The 25,617-nt window shown below is 34.0% G+C and overlaps 1 protein-coding gene across 2 annotated transcripts in view; it reads right to left on the bottom strand.

The window, feature by feature from the left end:
- The window catches only part of LOC150100146 (E3 ubiquitin-protein ligase HECW2-like), a 708,695-nt gene that overhangs the window by 235,907 nt on the left and 447,171 nt on the right, over positions 1-25,617 (bottom strand). For both annotated transcript variants that reach the window (XM_090402900.1, XM_090402899.1), the window contains one exon: positions 12,359-12,503. In XM_090402900.1, coding sequence (XP_090259026.1) covers positions 12,359-12,503 — 145 coding nt within the window. The remainder of the gene's footprint in view (positions 1-12,358; positions 12,504-25,617) is intronic.

Here is a 25,617-nt window from a genome sequence, read left to right as displayed (position 1 = left end):
ACTACATCAATGCCACGTACTGCCGACCCACCACTAGTATTTCCAAAGACAATCACAAATCCATGCCCATGGCGGGATTCGAATCCACAGCCTTTTGGCTTGAGAGCGGATATGCTAACCACTCAGCCAGCTAGGCTGGCAAAATTTCCTCTAGTCGCTGACTAGAGATTCAAAAGCAATTCTTCTTTCATGCGGTCAATATCCAGCCCTTAATTTCCTAGTATATCTCTGGCTGAACACTCTCCAACTGTTATCAGATGAGTTTCCTCCAGACATAGTTAAACTGTTCTATTTTGATATGCACTCAGGCTATTTCATCTGCAGGAACCAATTCTACAAACAGGCTGAGGGAACCACTATGGGAAGCTTGTTGTCACCTACTTGCTACTTCTATTCACTGTAAATCTATATTCACATACGGCAAGATTTAGCACATCATCCATCTCAAAAAAACAGGCACTTTCATAGCCATACCCTACATTAGGGACATTTCAGAAAAAATAGATAGAACACTACCTAAATACAACATCAAGACAACCTTCAACCCCCAGGCAAAACTAAGAAATTTGCTTAGCTCCTCTTCCATACCTTGCCCACCCAGAGGTTTACAAAATTCAATGTTCCTGTAACCTTCCTTACATAGACGAAAGAGAACACACCATCCCAATCAGAAAATGTGAACACGAACACCACATTAAATACTTCCACTATGGTAAAACAGGCTTATCAGACCACACACTCGAAACATGCCACAGAATTGACTGGAAAGGCACTAAGTCCCTATGCCACACCAAAAACCTGGTTTGAAAGAAAATTCAAAGAAGCTTGTAAAATGCTAAAACATCATCCAAATCTGACCAAAAATGATGGATTAATTATCCCATGAATGTGGAAGATCCATCTTCAACCTGTATAGCAACTGGAACAACCCAGACAAGAAAATCTCAATACGAAAGTACTGTAGAAATTGTTTAACGTAGTTCCATTCCCCCCCCCTCACCACAGGTGAGGCTACAGTAAATGATTAACAAACATTTAGATTCATTTTACTTTTGTATAGTGCAATGCATGTAGCTTGCATTGTACATACGTATGTTTCCTGATGATGACATCAATACAGGGGTCGAAACGATTGTTTCTTGCTTAATGTTAAGTAAAGTAATTATTCTACCATGTGTTTTGTGTCTCCATAAATTCCTCAATATAAATGCATCTTGGACTGTTACAATCTCATCATCAAAAATCCTGAATCTGTATGCTGAGTACCCTATCCCATGTTGCATTCATATCTGAGACAATTGCTAAGATCCTGAAAAGATATAATTTAGTTCCCACTTTTTTCCCTAATCAATGAAGTCTCCTCTTTGTTACCATCCATGAAAAAAAAAACAGCCCCTCTCCCTCTCTCCCTGGTGTTTACCAAGTTCCATGTGAGTATCTCCACTCGTATTTTGGACAAACAGGACATTCTGATGAAAAACAACTGCAAGAACACCAATCTTATACTAACAACAATAAACCTGAAAACCCTGGCACTGCTCAGCATGGAGTGGACACTGACCCAGATATCATATGGCCCAATAGTCTCCTCACCTTTTACATCAGTACAGGATTAGGTTTAAGTGGTTATTTAAAGAGGAGTGCTGGAGCACTTCTACACTGTCCAAATTTAAATCAGAATGACTGTCCCCTCTATTGCCAAGATTTGGGAGAGTCTCATTCTCATGCAATAATGTTCTCCCCACCACCACTCTATTTTAATTATTATTATTTTTTAATTTAATATAATACTGTGTCATTTTATGATATGAATGATACAATCAAAGAAATAATCAAATGAAAAAAAAAAAAAAGAAGAAGCATATCATAAATAGTTAAGCAATAAAAGATTAGAAGATGAAATAGAAAATAAAAGAGCAAAAGCCAAAGAGAAGGCAGAAAAAGACAGAGAATCATGGAAAAAATTTGTTTCTAATTTAGAACATGATTTATATAAAATAAGACCAAATGTATATAAGATTTTGAAACATTTAAGTAGAGATACTAAAAAAAAAACATAAAATAAAACACCGAATTGAAATTAGAAGAATTGCTATACAGAATTGTGGACAGATAAATATTTTAAAAAAGATAACTGGCAAACATTTCACGGAAATGAAAAGGAAATAACTGAAGAATTAGAAATCAGCCTGAAAGAAACAAGAAATGGAAAATCATCCGGAAAAGATTATTTAGGTTCACAATTATATAAATATGCAGGAATAAAGTTCAAAGAAAGACTCTTATTCTTAAATAAAATTTATTCAATAAGTAACCCACTGTTATTTCTTGTTCCTTTTCTGTTATTTCTCTATCCTAAATCCATGTCATACCTACTAAGCCTGAAATCTCTAACCTATCTCTCTGGGGCCACTTCTCCTTTCGGAACTCTGACAAAATTTGTTTGATATAGCTGCGCCAGCCAGAGTCCTAGTACAGAAGAATTCTTGTACAAAGAAACCTTCCCAGAGTTCAAGTATTACCTAATCTTGTTAAAGTATTAAGTGCCTATAGAAACTTCAACATTGCAGTCATGGCCTATAACTTTCTTTAATTTCCCCTTGTTCACAGGTTTGAACTTGAGCGAGTGGTAAAATCAGTCTCATGCTCAGACAAACTCAGACTTACATAGAAAAAACATGTTTATTAATTATCAAATTACATACAATAAACTTCCACACATCAAAGGTATGTCATATCAAAATTCTAATTCACTAGCTAAGCAATAGGGAACATTCTAATTATCAAATACTCTATTTACATTTCTAGGTTAAATAAGTACACATTCATCATAAAACACTAGTTCAAAATTCTAAGTAAAACTTGCTAACAAAGATCAATTCACATTCAACTAAGTGTTGCATACTCTCAGGCTTTCAGACTACTAGTCCAATATGATTAACACGTTACTGAGCACAAAAGTCACTTAAAGGTCACTTTCTTCTCAATTAGAAATCTGTTCTTCTCTCTTTGCCCCAATACTAATTGTTACAAGAATAAGGAATTTACTGTACATTACCAGTGTCCTGAAAGGATATCGTGCTTCTTTCGTCCGTCCTTTGTAGTCAAATGTCTTTCTGTTTTATCAAGTCGTGTCCACATGGAGGTTAAGCTGATCGACGCAAATCGCCATTCCTTGCACTTTGCTGCACAAACGTACATCTACCGGATCGATATTGTCATCTCAGCCATCCTTTTGGGAAACTTTTACCGATGGCCCTAGTTGGTGTCTGCCATCAGTTCACGTATGGCATGCCCGACTCCTTCAGATAGTAACCGGGAAGGAGATTACTTCCAGAGCTGTCGATCGGTCAGTACTCTGCTTGACCACACGAGAAAACAGGAACAGAAAAAATGGGGGTTTCAAATCTGAGTGAACTCTCTTTTTATTCTTCTTTGTAGCGCCCTCTTTTCATATTGGAGGATCTCTCATTGTGCTCTCCTATTCGCCCCTACGCGATTGCATCACACTTCTGCTCCTTGAAGAGCGCTCATTTCTCTGAACGTGAATTCAGCTCACCTTCCATGAACGCTTCTGTTGCAGGCGTTACGTCATCATAGGCAGCTAGCTAGTAACCTTTGAACCTTTGTTTGCACTTAGATTTACATTCTTACATAGAGTATAATTTTGACATCAATAACTTTAACAATATAATTCTACTTAGACATACAATTTTCTCCTCAACTTTACTTCTTTCTAAGGTAATTGTAACAGGTTTTCTTTTATATTTTGCTTTCTTAACTAATCGTACAAGTATTTCTAACTCAGAATTGTGTTTCTTGTTAAATCTCGAATGAATGACTCTTTTGTTGAAAGAGTCCCCATTCAAGATCTAACACCACCAAAAGAATGAAAAAAAAGCAATTGTGATCCTTATCTTTAAAAAAGGTAGTAGAGATGACTAAAAATTATAGAGGTATAAGTATTCTAAATTTCTTTTATAAAATATATAGCAGAAGTTTAAATAACAAACTAATAAAATATTCTGAAAACTTTATTTTAGAAGTACAGTTAAAAGAAGTTAAAAAGTTAAAAGAAGCATTTTATTTAACATAAAACATCCCAGTTGTTCAAAAAACACAACAGGTTCTGTCTTTCTCATTGACTACTTGCTCACACATGGTATTGATGTCCTATAGGTTTTACAACCTCTTGTTTGTAGAAATGATATCAAAAAAGAAAACCAGCACATAAAGATATTTATTGACTGCTTGGCAACAATCTTCTTCTCCTGCAACACAGCAAACAATAACCATGGCAAATGATTCCTATCATATCAGAAACTATGCACCATATGCCTCCTGTGTCTTTCACCAGAGAGACATCAAAAGACTCTTAAATAAACCAGACACCAAAAATGTTTTGTGGTCTAATGGTAGCTTGTCTGCTGTACTTAAAACTAGTACTATGGCACCATCATTCATCCTGTACCATTCTATTCACCTCCCAATAGCCATAATGGATAAAATATACAATTTAGGAATTATCTGGATCAAAATATGAGCAGCTTTCTACCTTTTATTACATAATTATTTTCCTTGGCTATTAATCACTTTGAATCAACTCAGGTGAGGTCAAGATGCTTTCTTTCAGTTCAAGCATTACCTCTCACCTGCAAAACTCCTAATTATATAAATTTGCTCTCATATGGATCACTAAAATCCTCAGTAAAAATCAATTGTTGCTGTTCAGTTCAGCCAAACTCTCTCTCATCACTGTCTCATAGACACCTTCACGAGACTACAGAGAAACTTTTACGTCACTTGACTTAAAGTAAACTAGTTTATTTGGAATTTCCGTCACTGTTCTTCAATATTTGAACTTTCTGCTGTACAATTTATTTTTGTATCTATTCTCAAAGATAAAAATGAATTTCACGTGTGTAAAAATAAAATAAATAAATTATTTATTGTGAAACGTAATAAGAATTTATGAAGTTTACCCCCCCCCATAACTATGAAAAAATCCATTGGGGGTACATTATTCGGAGCAACGACGAAATTATGTCCTTTTGATAAAACAAAATGTTACTTGTCTGTTAGTGGACAGCTGGAAACATTGATAACTAGTCTATCTGTATCACAGACATTAGTACTGGTGATAGAGTGGCTCACCAGTGAATCAAACTTACACTTTAACTCATCACGAGAAGCATTAAAAACTTTTAACGCTTCTAGTGATGAGTTAAAGCGTAAGTTTTAAGTATGAAGTGGATAATATGCGCAAAATAGTATTAAAAGTTAAGTTAATTAGTTTAGATGTTCTTTCATTATTTACTCTGACAGCATTGAATTACTACAACAAGAATTTCCTTCAGACATTGTAAAAATATTTGATTTCGTAATATATTCTGGTTATTTATCGAAGGAACAGCAATGGGCAATTTTATTTTCTCCTGTTATCACAAACTTCTTTATGAAACACTTTGAACAACGTATTTTTGACATTTCACCTAGACCTACTCGTTGATTCAGATACGTAGATGATATTTTTGCTATCTGGAATGGCTCTTCTTGTGAATGACAACATTCACTCTCTACATTAAATGCTCTTCATCCAAGGATCCAATTTACCCTAGAGAAAGAAGTAAATAAGCAGTTAGCCTTTTTTGATTTTTTAATTCTTCACCAACCAGATGGTAACCTATATTTCTCAATTTTTAGAAGAAGACTCATTCATTCCATTATATCCACACTGAATCTCATCACTATCCCAGTCAAAAGGCTGGAACTATTAAAACACTGGTTCATTGAGCCCACTCCTTGTGTTTTTCAGATGAGTTATTACAGAAAGAATTGCAACATATTATTTCCACTTTTCTATCTAATGGTTATAAGAATTCTTTCATCAAAAGAGCTTTGAGCAGTTTTGGTATCGCTACCTCTTTAAATACCGAAGAAATATTCCTATCCTTATGTGCAAGGCATTATTGAACGTATAGCAAAAGTTTTAAAACCACTAAATATTTTTGTTGCCTTTCATCCCATCAGAAAAATCTCCACCTTTCTCACTTCTCCAAAGGACAAGCTTTCACATCTCAATTATCCAGATGTCTACCAGATTATTTGCTCTTGTGGATTATCTTATTTCGGACAAACAGGAAGATCTGTTTTTATTCAGCTACAAGTCTTATATTCAATACCTTGAACCTGAACAGACTGGACTTACAGAGCATGCTATCAACACTAGACACAGAGTTCACTGGAACAAGAGAAGACTCCTTCACAAAAGTTGGTTTCTCATGGAACAGCTTTATAAAGAAACATGTGAAACTTTATTTCACTCTCCTAACTTAAACAGATCCGATGGTGTGTGTGTCTATCCTCTTTGTGGGAGATAGTACTTTTTAAATCAGCTAATCTTTCCTAACTTTTTTTAATTGTGAGTGTGTGTGTGTACACACACACTCACAATTAAAACAATTAAAATAATGTGTGTGTGTGTGTACACACACACACACACACATTATTTTATTTAATTATTTATTTTTTATTTAATTTTTTTTAATACATTAGTAAATTGAATGATTTTTTTTAGTTATCTTACATTGCTACTTGGGTGGTGCCTTTTAGAATTGTCAATTATTGTTCTATCAGCTTTGTACTGAAGATACCTTTGATACTCAGGCAAAAACGATACTAATAAATAATATTTTACGTGAGTTAATTCCAATATTATAATTTATTTAAATCAAACAGGCTACAATGGTAATCCACTCACACAACACACTCTCAACAGAAACCTAGGGATGAATTTGTGTGACATTTAGAAGTGACTCATTAAAACAAAAAAAAAAAAAATGACTAACACCTTTTATTACTGTATAGGGAGTAGGCAAGGCCATTTCATTCCCATCTAACTTTTGGATACTGAGTGGGCAGTTCAATCTCCACTTGTAGCCAAATAGAGGTAGCTGATCCAAGGCTATCACTAATTTAAACAGCCCGCAGTGGAGAGATAGCTCAACAAGTACTGCCATCTCGTGGTCTCTAACACAATATTTTTAATCTCTGAAATAGTGTGGGTTCTACGGTCGATTTTCTTGAGTTTACAGGATGAAAAACCATAATTTCTGGGAGAAAAAAACCATTTTCCCGTGCCAGAGATTGACTAACTTGGAAACTGTCAAAAAAAGTCACCAACTAGAAAAAATTCCACCTCATTTATATTGAACTTAAGTTAAGAACTTGAACTTAAATCTATTTTCAGGGCAGTTTTGCACTGAGGAGTGCAAACACCACTTCCACTCAGCTACAAGCCACTCATTAGATCTTTAAACACTTCTGACTTTAATTTTTCTGCAAACTATTGGGCACACCTGCTGAACAATGACTGACCATGTGCCAGCTTCCACACTCCATGTGTTTTCGTTTTACTTGTATTTTTGTGTAATGGTTCCTACACATTCAGTGTTTTTAGTTATGTGATATATTTAATGCTTGTTGTATATTTATTTGTGTGTTTATCCTAACTCAGATGTAGCCACTAGCTTCAGTAGCAAAACTAGTAGGTTTATTAAGTAATTATTATGACCTATAAACACAGTGTTAGTCATATTTTTATTACATTAGGTTTTTGGTAAAAAAAAAAAAAATCAACATACTCTTCACAGTAAATTTGCTGTATTTTATTTTTGAAATCAGTGCAGTGGAATGATATAATTTATGTTCTTTCATTTTACAGATTTACAGAAATTAACTTCACACTACTTTCAAATGCATTGTTATTCATAAATATTTATGAATAACAATGTTTTCAAAGAACCTTTATTGAAATAAATATAAACTTTCTTTTTTTTCTTTCCTTGCAAAATATTATTTTATGGATCATGATGCTTCAGTAAGAGAAATGAGTTTATGTTTTTATGAAAAGCAAATAAACAGCATTATTTGCTTTCCAACTGCAAGACTTTAGTATCAAAAATTTATATTCAATAAGATTTCAGGAGAAATGCAGTCACCTTCACTTTAGCTTAAAATTGCAACAAGTGATTTTTCCCAGTCACTGTACAATGATCATTCAAATATTCAATGCTTAATGACCACAGGATATAATAGATAGGATATCATTCCTATGATAGATTGCACACCTCCACCACTCCAGGAACTGAATTATTATAAGTAACTACCCTTTGTCTGATTTTCTATTGGTTTAAAAGTTATCACAAAGAGTGCTTGAATTATATAACTTCAATTTACCATTTTAACAAAAGAATTATACACATCCGTAAGGATATGTGCTTTGCATTATGGGATACTAAGGCAAGTAATGTGAAGTCATACACCTTTACCGCGAGTTGCCCCCCAGTCCTGAAAATAGTTCAGGCACAAACTTGTTTGCTTACACTTGGATAAAGGATTAAGCCAAGTGGAAACACTTTCAACAACTATCTTTAATCCAGAGTATTTTAATAATAAGGTGTGACACCTTTTGGCAACTCGTATGTAAAAACATGACGTCTGCATTACTTCAACCTTGGTATCACCTATGGGTATGGCTCCGATTGATGAGACCTCAATAAAGGTCAAAACCAGTCTGGGTAGTGACCCTTCCCATAATGCATAGCATTATACAGACCTGTAAGGATATATGCTTTGCATTTTGACTTCACATCACTAAGGCAAGTGATGTGAAGTCATACACGTTTACCACGAGTTGCCCCAGTCTTGAAAATAGTTCAGGCACAAAGTTGTTTGCTTACACTTGGATAAAGGATTAAACTAAGTATATAAGTTCTTGGTATCTTTAATTTAAATAAGATAATAATATGTTCTGTTGAAGGAGATATTTATAAATTGGACTTTCAACACGTTCCCAGAAGTCTCATTAAAGATCCAAAGCAGTAATGCAGTATACATCAGCAATGTCTTGCTCCATTTTCATCCATTTGAATGATTAGCAGACATCCTAAACAGAAATACTGATATTTCTTTGCAGGCTGATAGAGTATTTATGCCAAAATAACTTCTTAATTTATAATATCAATTTTAAATTTAATTTTAAATTTATAATATAAATTAAGGGAGCAAAAATTCATGATATTCCAGGAGCAAAGATTCACGATATTAGCCACATCATCTGGATGAAAAAGGTTAAGTCAAAAAATTTGTGGATCTGCGGTCTCAGTCTGATGGAAAGAAGGATGGACTGCATCTAAATGGTTTTGGTGTTAGGTGTCTGGAGAGCTTTGTTCACCAAGCATGCTGAAGTGTAAATTCAGGAAAACTTAAGCAATTAGGGTGGAAGCAAGTGAGGGTGAGCATGACCAAGTGAGAAAGCTAGTCTCTCAAGCAAAAATAATGAATAGGGTAGTCAATTCAAAAAGTAAAGGTGTGTGGGAGAATAAAGGGATGTTGCCGTTTCTATATACTAATGCCAAAAGTATCAGGAACAAGACGGAGGAGTTTTTGGCAATTGTTAGTGCAATCTTGCCAAAAGTTATGGGCATTAGTGAGACTTGGCTAACAGCAGATGATGTAGTTACAGGGATTGAATGTGAAGGTTTAGTATTTTCAGGGAAAATAGAGAAGATAGGAATGGGAGAAGAGGAGTAATGCTGATGATATCAAATGAATTGCAACCAAAAAGTATAGGAGACAGGCAGGAGGGTGGATGCTCATTTGAAGCAATCTGTTGTGAGATTAAGGCCAGTATGGCAGAATATACAGTTGGTATAAGCCAGGGAGTTCCAGGATGATATGGAAGACAAGCATCGCCTAATTAGAACAATGAGTGCAGGTCAAATGACTATTATGGGACACTTCAACTATGGAGATACAGACTAGAAGGAAGAAAGATCACATGACAGAAAGGAAATAGAATTTATACACCTGCTGAGGAATAATTACTTAAAGAAGCATGTGATGGAGAGGACTGGAGGGGGGGGGGGGGTGGATGGAGTATTGGACCAGTTCACAGAATCAGAAGAGCTATCCATAACCAAAATGACAATATTGCCTCCAACTGATGAAATGACCATGCAGTCTTGATTTGGGAGATTGCCAAACATGACGAATATTCTATGGAATTACAAGGCAGGTGATTATAACATGCTTAAAAAAAAAAAAGCTTAAATCTGTAACGTGGCATAAAACACTGCAGGGTAAGAATGTTAGTAGTGCATAGAATATAGTTAAGGGTCATCTAGAAGAAGCAGTATTAAATTGTATACCTAGGGTAAGGAGAGTTAATCAGGTAGGAGTTAAATGGATGAGTAATATCATTAAGTATGAGCTGCAGAAGAAGAAAATATTGTCAAGGGTATATAAAGAGAAAGGTGACTAGCAAACCCTGCAAAACATAAGCAATTGTGTTTTGCTTCATTGACCTTGATTCCACATGCATTTGTTTTCTCATGAGACATTTGTAAAGATTTTTACTGAATAGAAAAAAAATCAAGTGATATACTATCTTCTTGCCTTACTATCTTACTTCTTGCCTTACTTACTTGATTAATAGTGTGGATATGATCTATTGTAGAGAATAATGTGGTGAATCCTACTTATTCATATCACTGTGATCCTATTTAACAGAATAGATATAAACATTTTGTACAATTTGATAGCAAACTGAATGGCCTATAGTTTCTTATATTACCACTGCTGTCCTTTTTATGTAATAAGATAATCAATGATTTATGCCACTTCACTGTAATTTTTCTATAGTTAAAATATATTACTGAACATATCCAATATGACCTCGTCAAAACGTGAACCTCCTGGTTTTACGTGTTGTGCTAATATATCATCTTCTCCAAGAATTTTAGGATTCTTTGATGACCTCTCGGCTTCACATAATTCTTCTATTATAATTAGTGATTCTGTGTCAGGCTTATACATGAAAGAATTTGCATCGGCTTCCTTGCCTGTGTAGAGGTCCCTATAAAAATCACTACTTATTTTTCAATTTTGGGATCCATTTTTTTCTTCCATCTAATCCTTGTTTGATCATTTCCAAAGTTTTTTTTTTAATTTTGTTTTGTTATTCTAAATTGTTCTTAAATTATATTTTCCGATGCCATTTACGATTTCTTTTCTAACTCTAGAATTTTCACAAATTCTATATTGACTTTCCTACTTTTGTGCCTCCTTTTCCTTAATTTTTCTCTCTTTTTTTTGATTAGGTCACATGTCCATAAAGTAAGATTTTCTGTAGTAATTTTATTTGCTGGTAATGATTTTCTTTAAAAAAAAAAAAAAAATCAGCTAACGCCTTTTTGTTCCCATATAGGGAGTAGGCGAGGCCGTTTTAGCCCTATCTCATTTTGGAGACTAAATGGGTAGTTCAATCTCCACTGGTAGCCAGCCAATCAGAGATAGCTGGGCCAAGCCTATCACTAATTAATCAGTATGCAGTGAAGAAGGTGGCTAACAAGTGCTGCCATCTCGCGGTCCCTAACACAATATTTTTAATGTTTGAAAATAGTGCGGGTTCGACAACTGATTTTCTTGAGTTTACGGGACAAAAATCCCAAGTTTCCAGGAGAAAAAACCCGCTTGCCCATGCCAGAGATCGACTAAGTTGGGAACTGGTCGAAAAAAAGACTTAGAAAAAGTTCCTATAGTCGGCAACTAAATTTGAGCGTAAGTCTTTCTTCATGTTGTAAACGCCACTTCTACTGAGCTACACACGTTTAGTAACTTTATTATTGTTGAAGCTATTTCCTCCATTCTATCAAATAAGCCTAATTCATTCATACTTCTTTCCTTCAACTATTTCCTCAATTTTTTTTTTTTTTTTTTTTTGAGATAGATATTGGCTTGTGTTTAAAGAGAATGTGCAGGGGAAACTAGCAATGCCTATGACTAGGCTGTTTAAGTCTCAGCGCTCTGGCAAAGTCCCAAGTAAGTGGAAGGAGGGCAAAATAATTCATTTGCATAAAGAGGAATCTAAGTCTATTTTATTCAAGAAATAGGGTGAAACTAACTGTTACAAGGGAGATGAATTTTGTTGCCCAGCATGAGACTACCATCATGTTTATTGGAAGAATGAAGCAGCTGGAAAATGTTTCATGTTTGGTTTCTAGAACATGGTTTCCAGATTACGTAAATAATAAAAAATAAAAATAATAATAAATAATCAAAAAATCATAGCCCAAATGCATTTACTAATGGGTCCATAGTTAACCTTGACGTGTTTATAACTTGATATAATATGACTAGTTAAAGTCATGTTGGTGCAAGTCTCAAAAATAAATAAATAAAATCAATTGAAATTATCACATTAATTAATCCAATAAATATCTTAACATGCAATTAGACATATTTAACATTTGATGTTAAAGTCAAGATATTAAAATGCAATGAAATTTCATCCTACCTACGATCTAATTGCTGCCTCTGGAGCTCATTGGTAGCTCCGAAGTTCTGTTGCTGTGAGGAAGTTGGTCGTGTCCATGTAGTTGTTCTATTAAGATGATCAATATAAAATATTCTTCCATGACTATCTATCCGTGCTTCCCAGTCTATATAAAAATATTTTTAAAATATGAATTCAATGATGTCTACCACTTCCAAAATTGAAGATTGAAAATTAGTTTCGCAATTAGTTTCATACACTTTAGCAATACACAATTGCTTAGCAAATGCAAACACATATATACCAATGTCTAAACTTGCTAAATCCATAATCCTAAGAATTTCATCAAAACCTATAGAAATACAGCAGAAAAGTTAACTATTTCATACATTCATATCTGCTGTATATACCTGATTTTTTTTCCCACTTTCTATTCTTCTCTACACATAGTAAAATTCTTCCTCCTGCAATATTTCTCGAGAATTCTAAGTTACAGTTGTTTAAAAGAATATGTGCTTAATCTCTTCTTAACCTGTAAACCAATCAAAAGTTCTGTGACTTTTCTATATGGGACTGCTATTATAAAATAAATAAATCTAAGGTATAAAAAATTTAAACTGACAAAAGGAAGTAAGATAGAAATTTTTTAGCTCAAACTGTCCAGTACCTTTGATATTTAATCCCCCCCCCCCCAGTCCTGACTCTAGAAATATAAAATCTAGAGAATTTTCTTTAAAGAATTCACTTTTTTATGAAAAATTAATTTCACACCTAAAGAATATGCATAAATTGCATACTGTCACTCAATATCTCAAGTCATTTACTAGTCCACAATGTTAGGAACTATATTCTCATCACTGAATTAAGATTCTTTGCCTTTTGATGATTTTTCTTATAATTATGCTATTTATTCTTTGGAAACCTTTTGTATTAATAATAATTCAGAAGTTTTGATTTTTTTTAGCTACTGTAAAGCAAAAAAAAATACATTTAAAATAACAGTACCATATGCAATAAATTAAAGACACCAAGAAATTATATACTTGGTTTAATCCTTTATTCAAGTACAGTGATACCTTGGCTAACGAGTGACCCTGCTAACGAATTTTTCGGCTAATGAATATTTTAGTGGATGCGCGCGCTAACATAAAGCAGCAAACGTGAACGGTCGGCCCATTCCAGGAGCTTATCTTTTCCATCTGTATGTATGTGGCAAAGAAATGAGCTGAGCACATCACATAGGGGGGAGACCCACCAACCCAACTGGGTTGTTTACGTTCAAGACAAGATAAGAAGTACTGCTGCAAGATAAGAAGTGCTGTTTCCAGTGTTCAAGATGCTGCTGGAGAACTTGCTGCTGAAAATGCTGACATTGTAGATAAGATAGTCTCCTTGGGCAAAGCATTACATTTGGAGATAAATGAAGAAGAATTAGTTGAAGAACACTCAAAAGATCTGACAACAGAAGATCTTGAAGAGTTGAAAAAGCAACTGAATCAGGAAAGAGACAAGAAAGATAAAGAGTACTCATCTGAGGAGGAGGATAGCAATAAAAAGGGAAGAATGCCAACAGGTGACATTAAAAAAATGCTGCACTACTGGGAAGAGTTTCAGTCTTTGGCTACAAAGTGGCATCCCAACAATGCTGAAATGAACAGACTTTTGCCTTGGTTGAAGACAAGTGTCTGAATCAATATAAAAATGATCTGAAAAAAATAGAAGTTCAATCAACTTTGGACAGATTTTTGACTTCTCCTTTAGCAAAGAGACAGAGGCCAGCTACTGAAGAAGAGGTGACTTACCTTGAATAAACTTTGAAAAAGAAAACGTTGTGTAATAAAGTGTATATAATAGTGTAAAGATCATCAGTTTTTCATTCTACTTTCCATTCTCCTTCATCTAATTGGGTAGCTGTTCATCTCAGCCTTTGGTGAGTTTTTGCACTTTTATAGTGTGCTTTTTACTATTTTATAAACTTATCTTTAAATAGTAGGCAGTATCTGGAACGAATTAACCGATTTTCTATAGAAACCTACTGGAAATCACATTTTGGCTAACAAAGATTTCAGATAACAAATGCAATTCTGGAACAAATTATCTTTGTTAGCCAAGGTATCACTGTATAAGCAAACAATGTTTTTATGCCTGAAATATAATCAGGACTGGGGCAACTCGTATATAGAAGCTAATGACTTCACATCACTTGCCTTAGTATCCCATAATGCAAAGTACATATCCTTATGGGTGTATAATGCTATGCATTATGGGAAAGGTCACAACCCAGACTAGTTTCTACCTTTATTGAAGTCTCTTCAGTGGGAGCCAGATCCAGAGGTAGTACTAAGATTGAAGTAATGCCAAAGTCATATTTTCATATATGAATAGCCAAAAGGTATCACATATTATTATTAAAATACTCTGGATTAGAGATAGTTGTTGGAAGTTTTTCTGCTTGGATTTACTATAAATTAAAGATACCAGGAAATTATATACTTGATTTTATCCTTTATCCAAATGTAAGCAAACAAAGTTTGTGCCTGAAATATAATCAGGACTGGGGCAACTCATATATAGAAGCAACTTCACATCACTTGCCTTAGTATTCCATAATGCAAAGTGCATATCCTTATGGGTATGTATAACGCTATGCATTATGGGAAGGGTCACTCTTAACCCTGATTATATTTCAGATGCAAACATCATTTGCTTACACTTGGATAAAGGATTAAACTAAGTATATAATTTCTTGGTATCTTTAATTTTTAGTATAACCAAGTGGAAAAACTTCCAACATTTTCACATCTTATATTTCTATCTCTAATCCACGGTATTTTAATAATAAGGTGTATATGAAAATATGACTTTGGCATTACTTCAATCTTACCACCTCTGGGTCTGGCTCCCACTGACAAGACTTCAATAAAGGTAGAAACTAGTCTGGGTTGTGACCCTTCCCATAATGCACAGCATTATACATACCCATAAGGATATGCACTTTGCATTATGGGATACTAAGGCAAGTGATGTGAAGTCATTAGCTTCTATATATGAGTTGCCCCAGTCCTGATTATATTTCGGGTACAACACTGTTTGCTTACACTTGAATAAAAGATTAAACCAAGTATATAATTTCTTGGTATCTTTAATTTATAGTATAACCAAGTGGAAAAACTTCCAACAATGTACCATATGGAAATTTCATGTCATTCAAACATAAAAAAAGCTATTAAAAGTGGGATAAACAAAACATTTATGCAAGGATACACAGAACAAATATATATGTGGAAAAATGTGCTAGAGAGAGAGAGAGAGAGAGAGAGAGACTGCTTAAAAAACTTAGTTACAGAAAAGTAAATAAAAATTTTTAATGGTTTACTAACAACAGAGAATTTAAAAAAGCTTGAATATTTCATCATCAAATTCTTGACATGTACCCTCAAGGTGTGTACAGGATATGATAGTATCCTGTATGAAAAATTTACGTCATTACTAACTTCCTATCTGCAACCTGTCAACACTCTGACATTTTCAGATCTTATATTTCTATCTTCTAAGGCATTTGTTTACCATATCAATTCACCTATATCTTGGTCTTCCTCTGAGTCTTTTTCCTGCCAACCTGGCAGAATAGTACCCTGGTTTCTGTTGAGGTTTCTGCCAGTTTTTAACACTACTACACTACAATGGCTTTCTTGAATAAACGATGTCTATAATCGTCATCTAAATATGGCATGGAGCAATTTTGCCACTCTATCGTGGTTTACATCATCAACGTGCTCTCTCTGTCTAATCTCCAAACTCCGTGAAGTTTGTCCGATGTAGGCAAGACCACAGGAGCAAGGAATGTAATATACTCCTGGATATTTGTAGAATGGCACCTTGTCTTTTGGTGATCCTAAAAAATGTTTGATGCTGGTGGTTGGTTTGATGATCACTCTGGTGTTGTGGACTTTTAGTATTCTGGCTATTTGATAAGAAATTGACTTGATGAAGGGAATCACTACAGTAGAAATGTGCTGGGAGTTTGGTTTTTCTTGTCTGGGGGTTGTCACCGTATAGATATTTTTTGATGATGTTCAGAGGGTATCCATTTTGTGATAATGTTTTGGCTATTAGTGAGATTTCAGTCTGTGCATCCTCCTCTTCTGATATAAACTTACATGCTCTATTTTTCAACATATGGATAATGCTTAGTTTGTGTGTCTTGTGATGGTTAGAAGTATAATGAAGGTATCTTCCAGTGTCTGTTGGCTTTCTGTAAATAGATAAATTGACACTATTTGATTGTCTTTTTATCAAGATGTCTAGAAAATGCAGACGGTTGTTGTTTTCAACTTCCAGAGTGCATTTTATCTGGTTATGTATGGAGTTGATTTTATTCACAAATGACTGATTCCCTTCATCAAGTTAATTTCTTATCAAATAGCTAGAATACTAAAAGCCCACAACATCAGAGTGATCTTCAAACCAACCACCAGCATCAAACATCTTTTAGGATCACCAAAAGACAAGGTGCCATTCTACAAATATCCAGGAGTATATTACATTCCTTGCTCCTATGGTCTCGCCTACATCGGACAAACCTCACGGAGTTTGGAGATCAGACAGAGAGAGCACGTTGGTGATGTAAATCACAACAGAAATATTTCTTCTGGCTTAGCACATCATTTCTATAAGTCTAACCACACGATTGAGTGGCAAAATTGCTCCATGCCATATTTAGACGACGATTATAGACATCGTTTATTCAAGGAAGCCGCAGTAATGTTAAAAACTGGCAGAAACCTCAACAGAAACCAGGGTACTATTTTTAACAGTTCATGGAAAAATCTCATCCTCGCTCTAAATCCATCTGAACTACAGCTAGCTAGTAATCACATTATGTGTTTACAACAAACACGCATGCGTGATTAAGAATAATAAGTCTACTCAGTCTCTGTCACGCGATCATGCAACCTTAGCTACTCAGAGTGTTTACAACGTTTTTAATGTTCCTTTCAATTTGCATTTACTAGTATTTTTTATACTTTTCCATCAACGACTTGAAAAAGCTAGACAGTTTGCTAGCGAAGCTGGTAGGCAAAGAATGTTAAAATATTTGTATATGGTCAGTATTAAATAATACGTTTTTTATACTTAACTTTCAAATGGCCAAATATGTTTAATTTGAACAATTTGAAGAAGAATTAGATAAAATTTTAAATGACAAAAATATAGAAATTGTAGTTCTTACAGAAACAAAAAAAGAAACTTAAAGGAACAAAAGAAACAGCTAATTACAATATCATATATAGTGGAGTGGACAAACAAATACATGCAAAAGCTGGTGTAATGATTTGGATCCACAAATCAATTAAAGCAAAAATAACTCATTATACATACTGGAATGAAAGAATATTAGAAGTTCTATTAAAATTAAATAAAGAAAATTTAACAGTTGTTGGAGTGTATGTCCTTGAAGGAGGAAAAGAAGAAGAAAATGATTACTTTTACAAACAGTTACAAATAATATATGAAAAATTAAATAAAACAGACCATATAATTATAGCCGGAGATCTTAATGCCAGAATAGGAATGAAAAAAATTAACAATAATACACAAAAATTTGGAGAACCAACTCATTGATTAGACAATATATAATAATTTAAAAAATAATGAACACATTTTACAAACATAAAAATATACATAAATATATGTGGTGTGCAAGAGGAGACAAAAATCAATAATAGACTACTTTATAGCAAATGAAAAAGCAGCAAACCTCTTCCTAGACATTAAAGTTAGAAGAGGTCTAGAAATTGACACAGATCACTATTTAGTACAAGCAAAACTAAGATTTCCAAACTGGCTACAAAAAATACAAAAAATAAACAAACTAGAGAAACAAAATCTAATTACAAAGTAAAACTACTAAATGATTCAAGTATAAGAAATTTATACCAACAGAGGATTAATAACTACTTAGAAAAAATACAAGAAAATGAAAACATTGAGAAAGAATGGAATAATATAAAAGAAATTATCGCATCAGCAGCATATGAAAGTCTAGGAACACACAAAAAATATCACAAAAATAAAAAATTACACATATGGGACAATGAAATAAAAACAATAATGAAAATAAAAAGCTGGCTTTTAAAAGATGGTTAAGTAGCAAAAAACAAGAAGATGAAATTGAATATAAAAAAAGATGAGCAATAGCCAAAATAGAAACAGAAAGAGACACAGAGAAAGTTGTGAAAATTTTATATCATATCTAGAAAATGACATATCAAAATAAGACCCAGTGCTACAAAATACTAAAACACATGATTGCAGATATAAAAGAATTCTTGGATTACTTTACAGATCTTTGGACGGATAATACTGGCATCAAAAATAATTACACCAGAAACTTACAAAATACCTTAAATGATATAACAATGAAAGAATTAAAGGACAACCTAAATAAAATAAAAAATGGCAAATCAGCAGGAGACGATGGGGTAAACTCTGAACTGTATAAATTTGCTGGAAAAAAATTTCATCAAAGATTACTAAAATTTTTAAATAAAATATATACAAATGGACAAATACCAATAGAATGGAATACAAACATAGTAATACCTATATTTAAAAAAGGAGACAAAACAAAACCTGCTAACTAGAGAGGTATTAGTTTATTGAATACATGCTACAAAATATATAACAGAATACTTAATGAAAAACTAAAAATATACAGTGAAAAAAATATTATTAAAATGTCAAAATGGATTTAGAAAAGGACACTCTACAATGGATGCAGCTATCTGTTTAAAACTACTTATAGAAAAAAGAAGAGAATTTAATTTAGAAACTCATCTTTTGTTTATACATTATGAAATAGCATTTGACAAGGAATATATGAAAAATTAAATAAAACAGACCATATAATTATAACCAGAGATCTTAATGCCAGAATAGGAATGAAAAAAATTAACAATAATACACAAAAATTTGGAGAACCAACAGATGGGATAAACTCTGAACTGTATAAATTTCCTGGAAAAAAATTTCATCAAATTTTTTTCCAGCAATACTGAATATATACAAAGATAATGAAATAAAAATAAAAATAAATGAAAAGTTGTCTGAAAAACAATCTATAAATCAAGGAGTAAGACAGGGATGCCCTCTGTCTCCAACACTTTTCAATATTTACATTAATGAAATATTAATACAGTGGAAGACCTTAAACAATCAAGGTATAGAAATTTCCCAGAATAACAAAATAAATACATTGCAGATGATCAGGTAATAATATCAGATAAGGAAGACAATCTACAAAGAGCAATATATAATTTAAACATTATAGTAGAACAGTTTGGAATGAAAATTTCCATAGATAAAACTAAAACAATGGCATTTATCAGCCTGACTGTATATTGCTCTCCCCAGTTTTGCATCATCTGCAAACAGCTGGATATCAGTAGTTAAACCAAACCCAATATCATTAACATACAAATTGAACAACAATGGCCCGAAAACTGACCCCTATTGCACACCACTGGTGACCTTTCTCTTTCGAGATACTGCACCCCCATACACAACTTTCTGATACCTATCCGACTTTTGATAGACTAAACTCCAGTTAGAAGTAAAATAGTTATTAATAATAAAATAATAGAACAGATAAATACTTTCAGTTATCTTGGATGTGACATATCATTATTATTATTATTATTTTGACACCTCCAGGGAGTCCAAAGACTCATCGAGGGAGAGTATGCCGACAGCATCGAACGACTGGTCCCCTTCCAACTACTAACTGCGCTACTTCAAAATGTTTACAGATTATAGGCTTGATAAACAGAACACTCAACCCAAATATAGTACAAAAAGAAACACGCTTGAAAATATACAATAGTTTAGCAGAGCAGTGCTCACATTATTATATAGCAGTGAAATTTGGGCAATAAACAAACAAGATAAATAAAGAATAAAAACAAGAATAATGAAATGAGATTTATGAGAAGAACTGCAAAATACACATTATTAGATCAAAAAAGAAACAAAAACATTTTAAAAGAACTAAAAACAAAATCAATAGAAGAAAAACTAAACAATTATAAACAAAAATGGATTGAACATGTAAACCAAATGGCCAACATCCGACATCCAAAACAAATACTAAAATATAAGCCAATTGGAAAGAGAAGGCAGGGTAGAGACCTCAAAAAAAGGATATTGGATAGATAATGAGACTGGAACAGACCAATATGGTCTATACCTGTAATTAGTGTTAGGTTGATGAACTAATTTGGACCAACATTCTAATTAGTATTTTTAAAAACCAATATAACATCGTTATGTCAGTTTTTAAACTGTCGCATTCAAATTGTTTAGCAAATTTTTCCACTTGAGTCTTCATGATCAGACTATCTACTGAGAATTCAGCACTTCTTTGTAGTGAGCCATTGAAGCAATACTTCATCAATGTTTCTAAGATCATACTTTCTAAATTTTTTTTGTTTCAATTATGTTTGTTTCCAGTGCTGATAAGTAAACATCTTTATTCTTCTATAACATCAATACTGTTGAAGGGACAAAAAAAAAAAAAAAAAAAAAAAAAATTACCAACTTCAACATTTTCCACAACATGTTCTAACTCATGAATAATTGCAACGTTTTCACAAACCGAGAGACACTTTCTTTTATTAGACATGTTTTCGACAGAAGGGTTCAGTTTTAACTGATTTTTCAATCAAGGCAGTGTTTGAGTAAAGTGAGAGAGGAGGACCATAGGCTAGATAATGGAGAAGTAGGTAGTGAGGGCTGGCCCTAAGGAAATATAAGGTTATAAACAGGCCTGTAATCAGATGCATATGGTTAAAAGCTAAGTCACTCCTTTAATTTTTGTATATTCCAAGAATGCCTGAGCAATTAAGAATGTTTTCATAGTTACCAAAATTTGTACAGTATATCCATACGTATACTCATTATAAAAGTGAGCAATTGTATGGGAATATATGTAAATTAAACTCATTATAGCTTTTTGCTCATTATACCAATGATCCCATCATTTCTGTGCTTATTGCAACAAAGTTCAACTGCATATACACATGTGCAAAACATATGACCCTATAGCCTAGAAGCAGGAATTAAAATTTCTTCATAGTACCCTTAAGCAAAAAAAAAAGTTAAAGAAAAATCATCTGATTGCAGTGTGTACTTGATTAGATGATTTGACTAATGAAGGTATCAGACGTGAGTGTGGGTGCAGACACTTGAGTACAAAACAATCTCTACATTAGTTGTGCTGTTATTAGTAGTAAAAATAAAATGAGAGTTTTTTTTAACAGCTTTACAGCTAATACACACTAAAGAACTGTCAATATGTAATATATTGCCTCTTGCAGTCAAGTCATTCCCAACTTCCTGCAGTATAGCCTGTTTCCACAAACATAGCTCTGGCAAACCTGGTAAGCATTGCTACCACAAAAGTATAACTTACCTAGTTGAAGGAAATGCCAACTAGATGACCTCTAGGTGGTAGATGTCTTTCATCGCTCAATGAAATACCACCACCTTGCTTATTAGAGATCTGAAGTGGCTGCAGCAATGTTTGGTTACTAGAGCAAGGGTTCCAGATTCTGTCCCTCCCCTCTCTTCCCACAAGCAATAAGAGTAATGCTCTGAATGATACCAACCACAATGTAGGGGCCTCAGACCATTCCCCCATTCGAGGGTATAGTAGTAAAATGGTTTCAAGGCCAGCTGCTGGTTAGTGCATGGGACTGAATCAGTTAGTAACAAAGCTGAAGGCTTGCCAATCAGCTAATATTAAATCCTGCAGTCACGTGTTATGACATCATGATTGGAGGGCGACCAAATACAGTGGCTGCAGGGAGAACTGTCAAAGCCGTGTATGGATAGCAGACCAATCTCCCTTTGTGTTGGTGGTTTCTTTGGGACTGTCACCTCTCACTGCATGCCTCACTTCCTTTTTATCTCTTCCTCACAACCTACAATGGATCACAACCCAAAGAAATGTGATTTTACTGCAAATCACAAAAATTCCTCAACAAAAAAAGTTTTTAAAAATCATAAAAAACATTAAAAACCAAACTCCTCCCCTCATAAAAAAAAAGTGTCTTCATCCACTTTACCAACATCCATGGCCTAAACTGCAATATAAATGATATGCACCTATAGTCAGTGAAGCTAGAATTACTATTCCTATCAGAACCCCAACTGGAAACTTCAGCAACCATTATGCACCTCAATTATCCAAATTACACTTACACAATTCTGTCCACCACGAGGGTGGAACTTGTGCATTCATCACAACTGACATACCATGCCCACAATTACAAAACATTGAATCCCCACTGTTTGATCTTTTTTCTCAAAATGTCTCTACCAAATCAACTTGCCCAATTCATATGTTCTCTCTATTGTTCCCCAAACTCCATTTATCATTCTGACCTCTTTGACTCTCTTTCCCTAAACCATCAAAATACTCCAATAGCGAGGTCATCCTTTTTTTTAGGGCCTTCAATGTGCACAACTCATACTGCTTCCCTTCTCAGGTTTCACCAATAAAGCAAGCAGTGATGCCAAGGTGTTTCCATTTGGAATGACCTATCACAGACCATCACTCACCCTACAAGAATACCTGACAACATACTCCAATTTACTAACATATCTGAGCTCTTTCTAAAAAGCTCCTGTTGCAAATATAATGTGGATGTCAGTTCTTCTCTTGGTAACTTAGATCACAACCACAAACAAGTCTCTTTTGCCACAAAACATAATGTTGAAGTCTTGACAGGTAACAGACTGATTTGGAGGAAAATTGTAGACAGGAAGTTAGTAATGATGTAAGTTTTTCATGTAGTACTATCATATCCTGTATACACCCTCTTAAGGGTACACATCAGGAATTTGATGATGATGTGCTAGTGAGGAACAGAAACAACACTAGCAGCAGCAAAATAAAATTAGAATATCAAAGTGAAAAACAAAGGAAAGAAAACTAAAGTATTTATCTTGCCAAAATCCAAGGTCTCATTAGTAGGAGCCAGATGCAAAAGAGACTTTTATAGCTTTCTTGCCAGTGAGACCTACACCCATAAGGATACTGACATGAAATCAATGCAGAAGTCAGATATTTTCCATATACAATTAGTTAAATGGTGTATCTTAAAGTGATAACAATTTTGTAGAACTATCTTTGCTCTAGAATCTTAACAGTATAGTGATGCAATTTTTCTATTTGTACATTTTGTATATGGAAAATATGACTTCTGCATTTCATTTGATCTCATTATCTTAACAGGTTTAGATCCCACTGAGGACACCTCAATAAAATTTGCAATTTGTCTATATAGTGACTCTTCCTTTATATCAATAGCAATATACACAGCCCTAAGGAAAGTGTGCTTTGCATTACAAGACATAAGACTGATCAATTGATTTGGGGTTTTTATGGCACAAGGACAGCAAGGTCATACTGCACATACTAGGACACGAGTTATAGCAGTATACAGGGTATTGGTAGGTAAATAATAAATAGTTACAAGAAGAAAAGTTAGTGAATAATATAAAATATGTGTTCAAAGTTATTAGAAAGTAAATGATTAAATAAAATGCACGTACAAAGTTTAGTATTTACAATGAGGCATCTACGTATATACAAATCCATAATCAAATGTATTTTAATAATGTTTTTGAAAAATATAAAAACACAGGAATCTGTTTGAGTCTGATAACATCTGGCTAAGTGTACAGGGTTCAGCCATACAAGTAAAAATATAATTTCTCTCTTCTGTGAAGCATTCACACTCTACTAGCATATGACTAATGGTAAGACAGGTGTTGCATTTTCCACACATGCGTGAGTCATCAGCCCTCAGTAAATAAGAATGTGTGAGATGACTGTGATCTATGAAGAGACTAACAAAAACAACTTCCTCTCTTCTGCTCATATGTTGACTAGACTATCAGTGCTTAATGTCAGGATTAATATCATGTAATATGTTCATCAGTGCTTCCTGCCATGAGTATTGCCATTGTGCAATTAACTTTGATTTTATAACCTGTGTGTAGTCAGTGTGAGGGACTGTCAAATGGTAGGTCAAGAAAGTAAGAGCTGATCTAACATCTGCAATGTCATATCCCTTAATTCCAATGTGGATGGGAATTCAACACAACCAAACACTGAAATTAAAGATCTTTATTTTGTGCAAAATTTCAAACACTTCACCAAGTGCTGGATGTGGATTATACACAAGAGAGGAAATAGCCTGTAAAGAACTCAATGAGTCTGTATAAATTATACCCTGCTGGTAGAAGTTTTCTTTGATATGAACAAGTGCAAGCTGAATGGCATACAACTCTGCTGTATAGTTACTTCAATCAGGTGGGATCTGGTTAGAGATTGTAATATTAGGGAACACAGTAGCACAGCCAACAGAGATCTCTGATCTTGAACCATCAGTATAGATGGGCAAGAAATCAGAATGGGCTGCTCTGTGAGCATTGAACAATTGAAAGTAGACAGATGAGGGTTTTTGAGAGTTCTGTAGTTGATAAAATGAGAAGTTGCGGGATGGGATGCAACCCTGTCATGGAGGAATGCTGTATTGTTTGATGTGGGTAAATTGTACTCATGCCAATAGCTTCCATAGACTAGTCCATGTAGAGTGATATGGAAGGGACTTTATTTTGGAGCAAAATTATGAGACATATATTTTTGTATAAGTGATAGAGGGATTTATTTGATTTAACATAAAGGCTTTGAGTTTTCAGGAACTGACAACACATACTACAATATTAATTTTAAAAACTTTAATATCTTTCTATATTTTACATTGCCATTATCAGGGATCACAATACCGATGATATATGCACACAGGCACTAACACTAAACAAATGAGGCTGAATAAAGGCAACAGAAATCAGGCAAGAGTCCACATAGTGCCCCCTAGTGGGCTAAACTGAACTGTCTTGGCCATTGGGCTAATGAGACTGCTGAAAATCCCAAATTTTCAGCAGTCTCATGCACCCAAATTTGTTGAGGTTCGAAAAGTTTTTCAATGCTGAGGCTGATTCAGGGAATAATCTTTTGTACTTGTGCTTGCTGCAGTGTAATAAAGTGGCCTTCTTCCAGCAGTCTCATGCACCTAAATTTGTTGAGGTTCGAAAAGTTTTTCAATGCTAAGGCTGATTCAAGGAATAATCATTTGTACTTGTACTTGCTGCAGTGTAAAAAAGTGGCCTTCTTCCAGCATATCCTGTAGTGGGAGCCCAATGCATGG

The sequence above is a fragment of the Typopeltis vanoorti genome, chromosome 13, assembly GCF_054136105.1.
Source record: "Typopeltis vanoorti isolate ZY-2024b chromosome 13, IOZ_Tvanoo_1.0, whole genome shotgun sequence".
NCBI lineage: Eukaryota > Metazoa > Arthropoda > Arachnida > Uropygi > Thelyphonidae > Typopeltis > Typopeltis vanoorti.
Note: the sequence above shows the minus strand (reverse complement) of the source record. Positions and strands in the feature narration are given on the sequence as shown.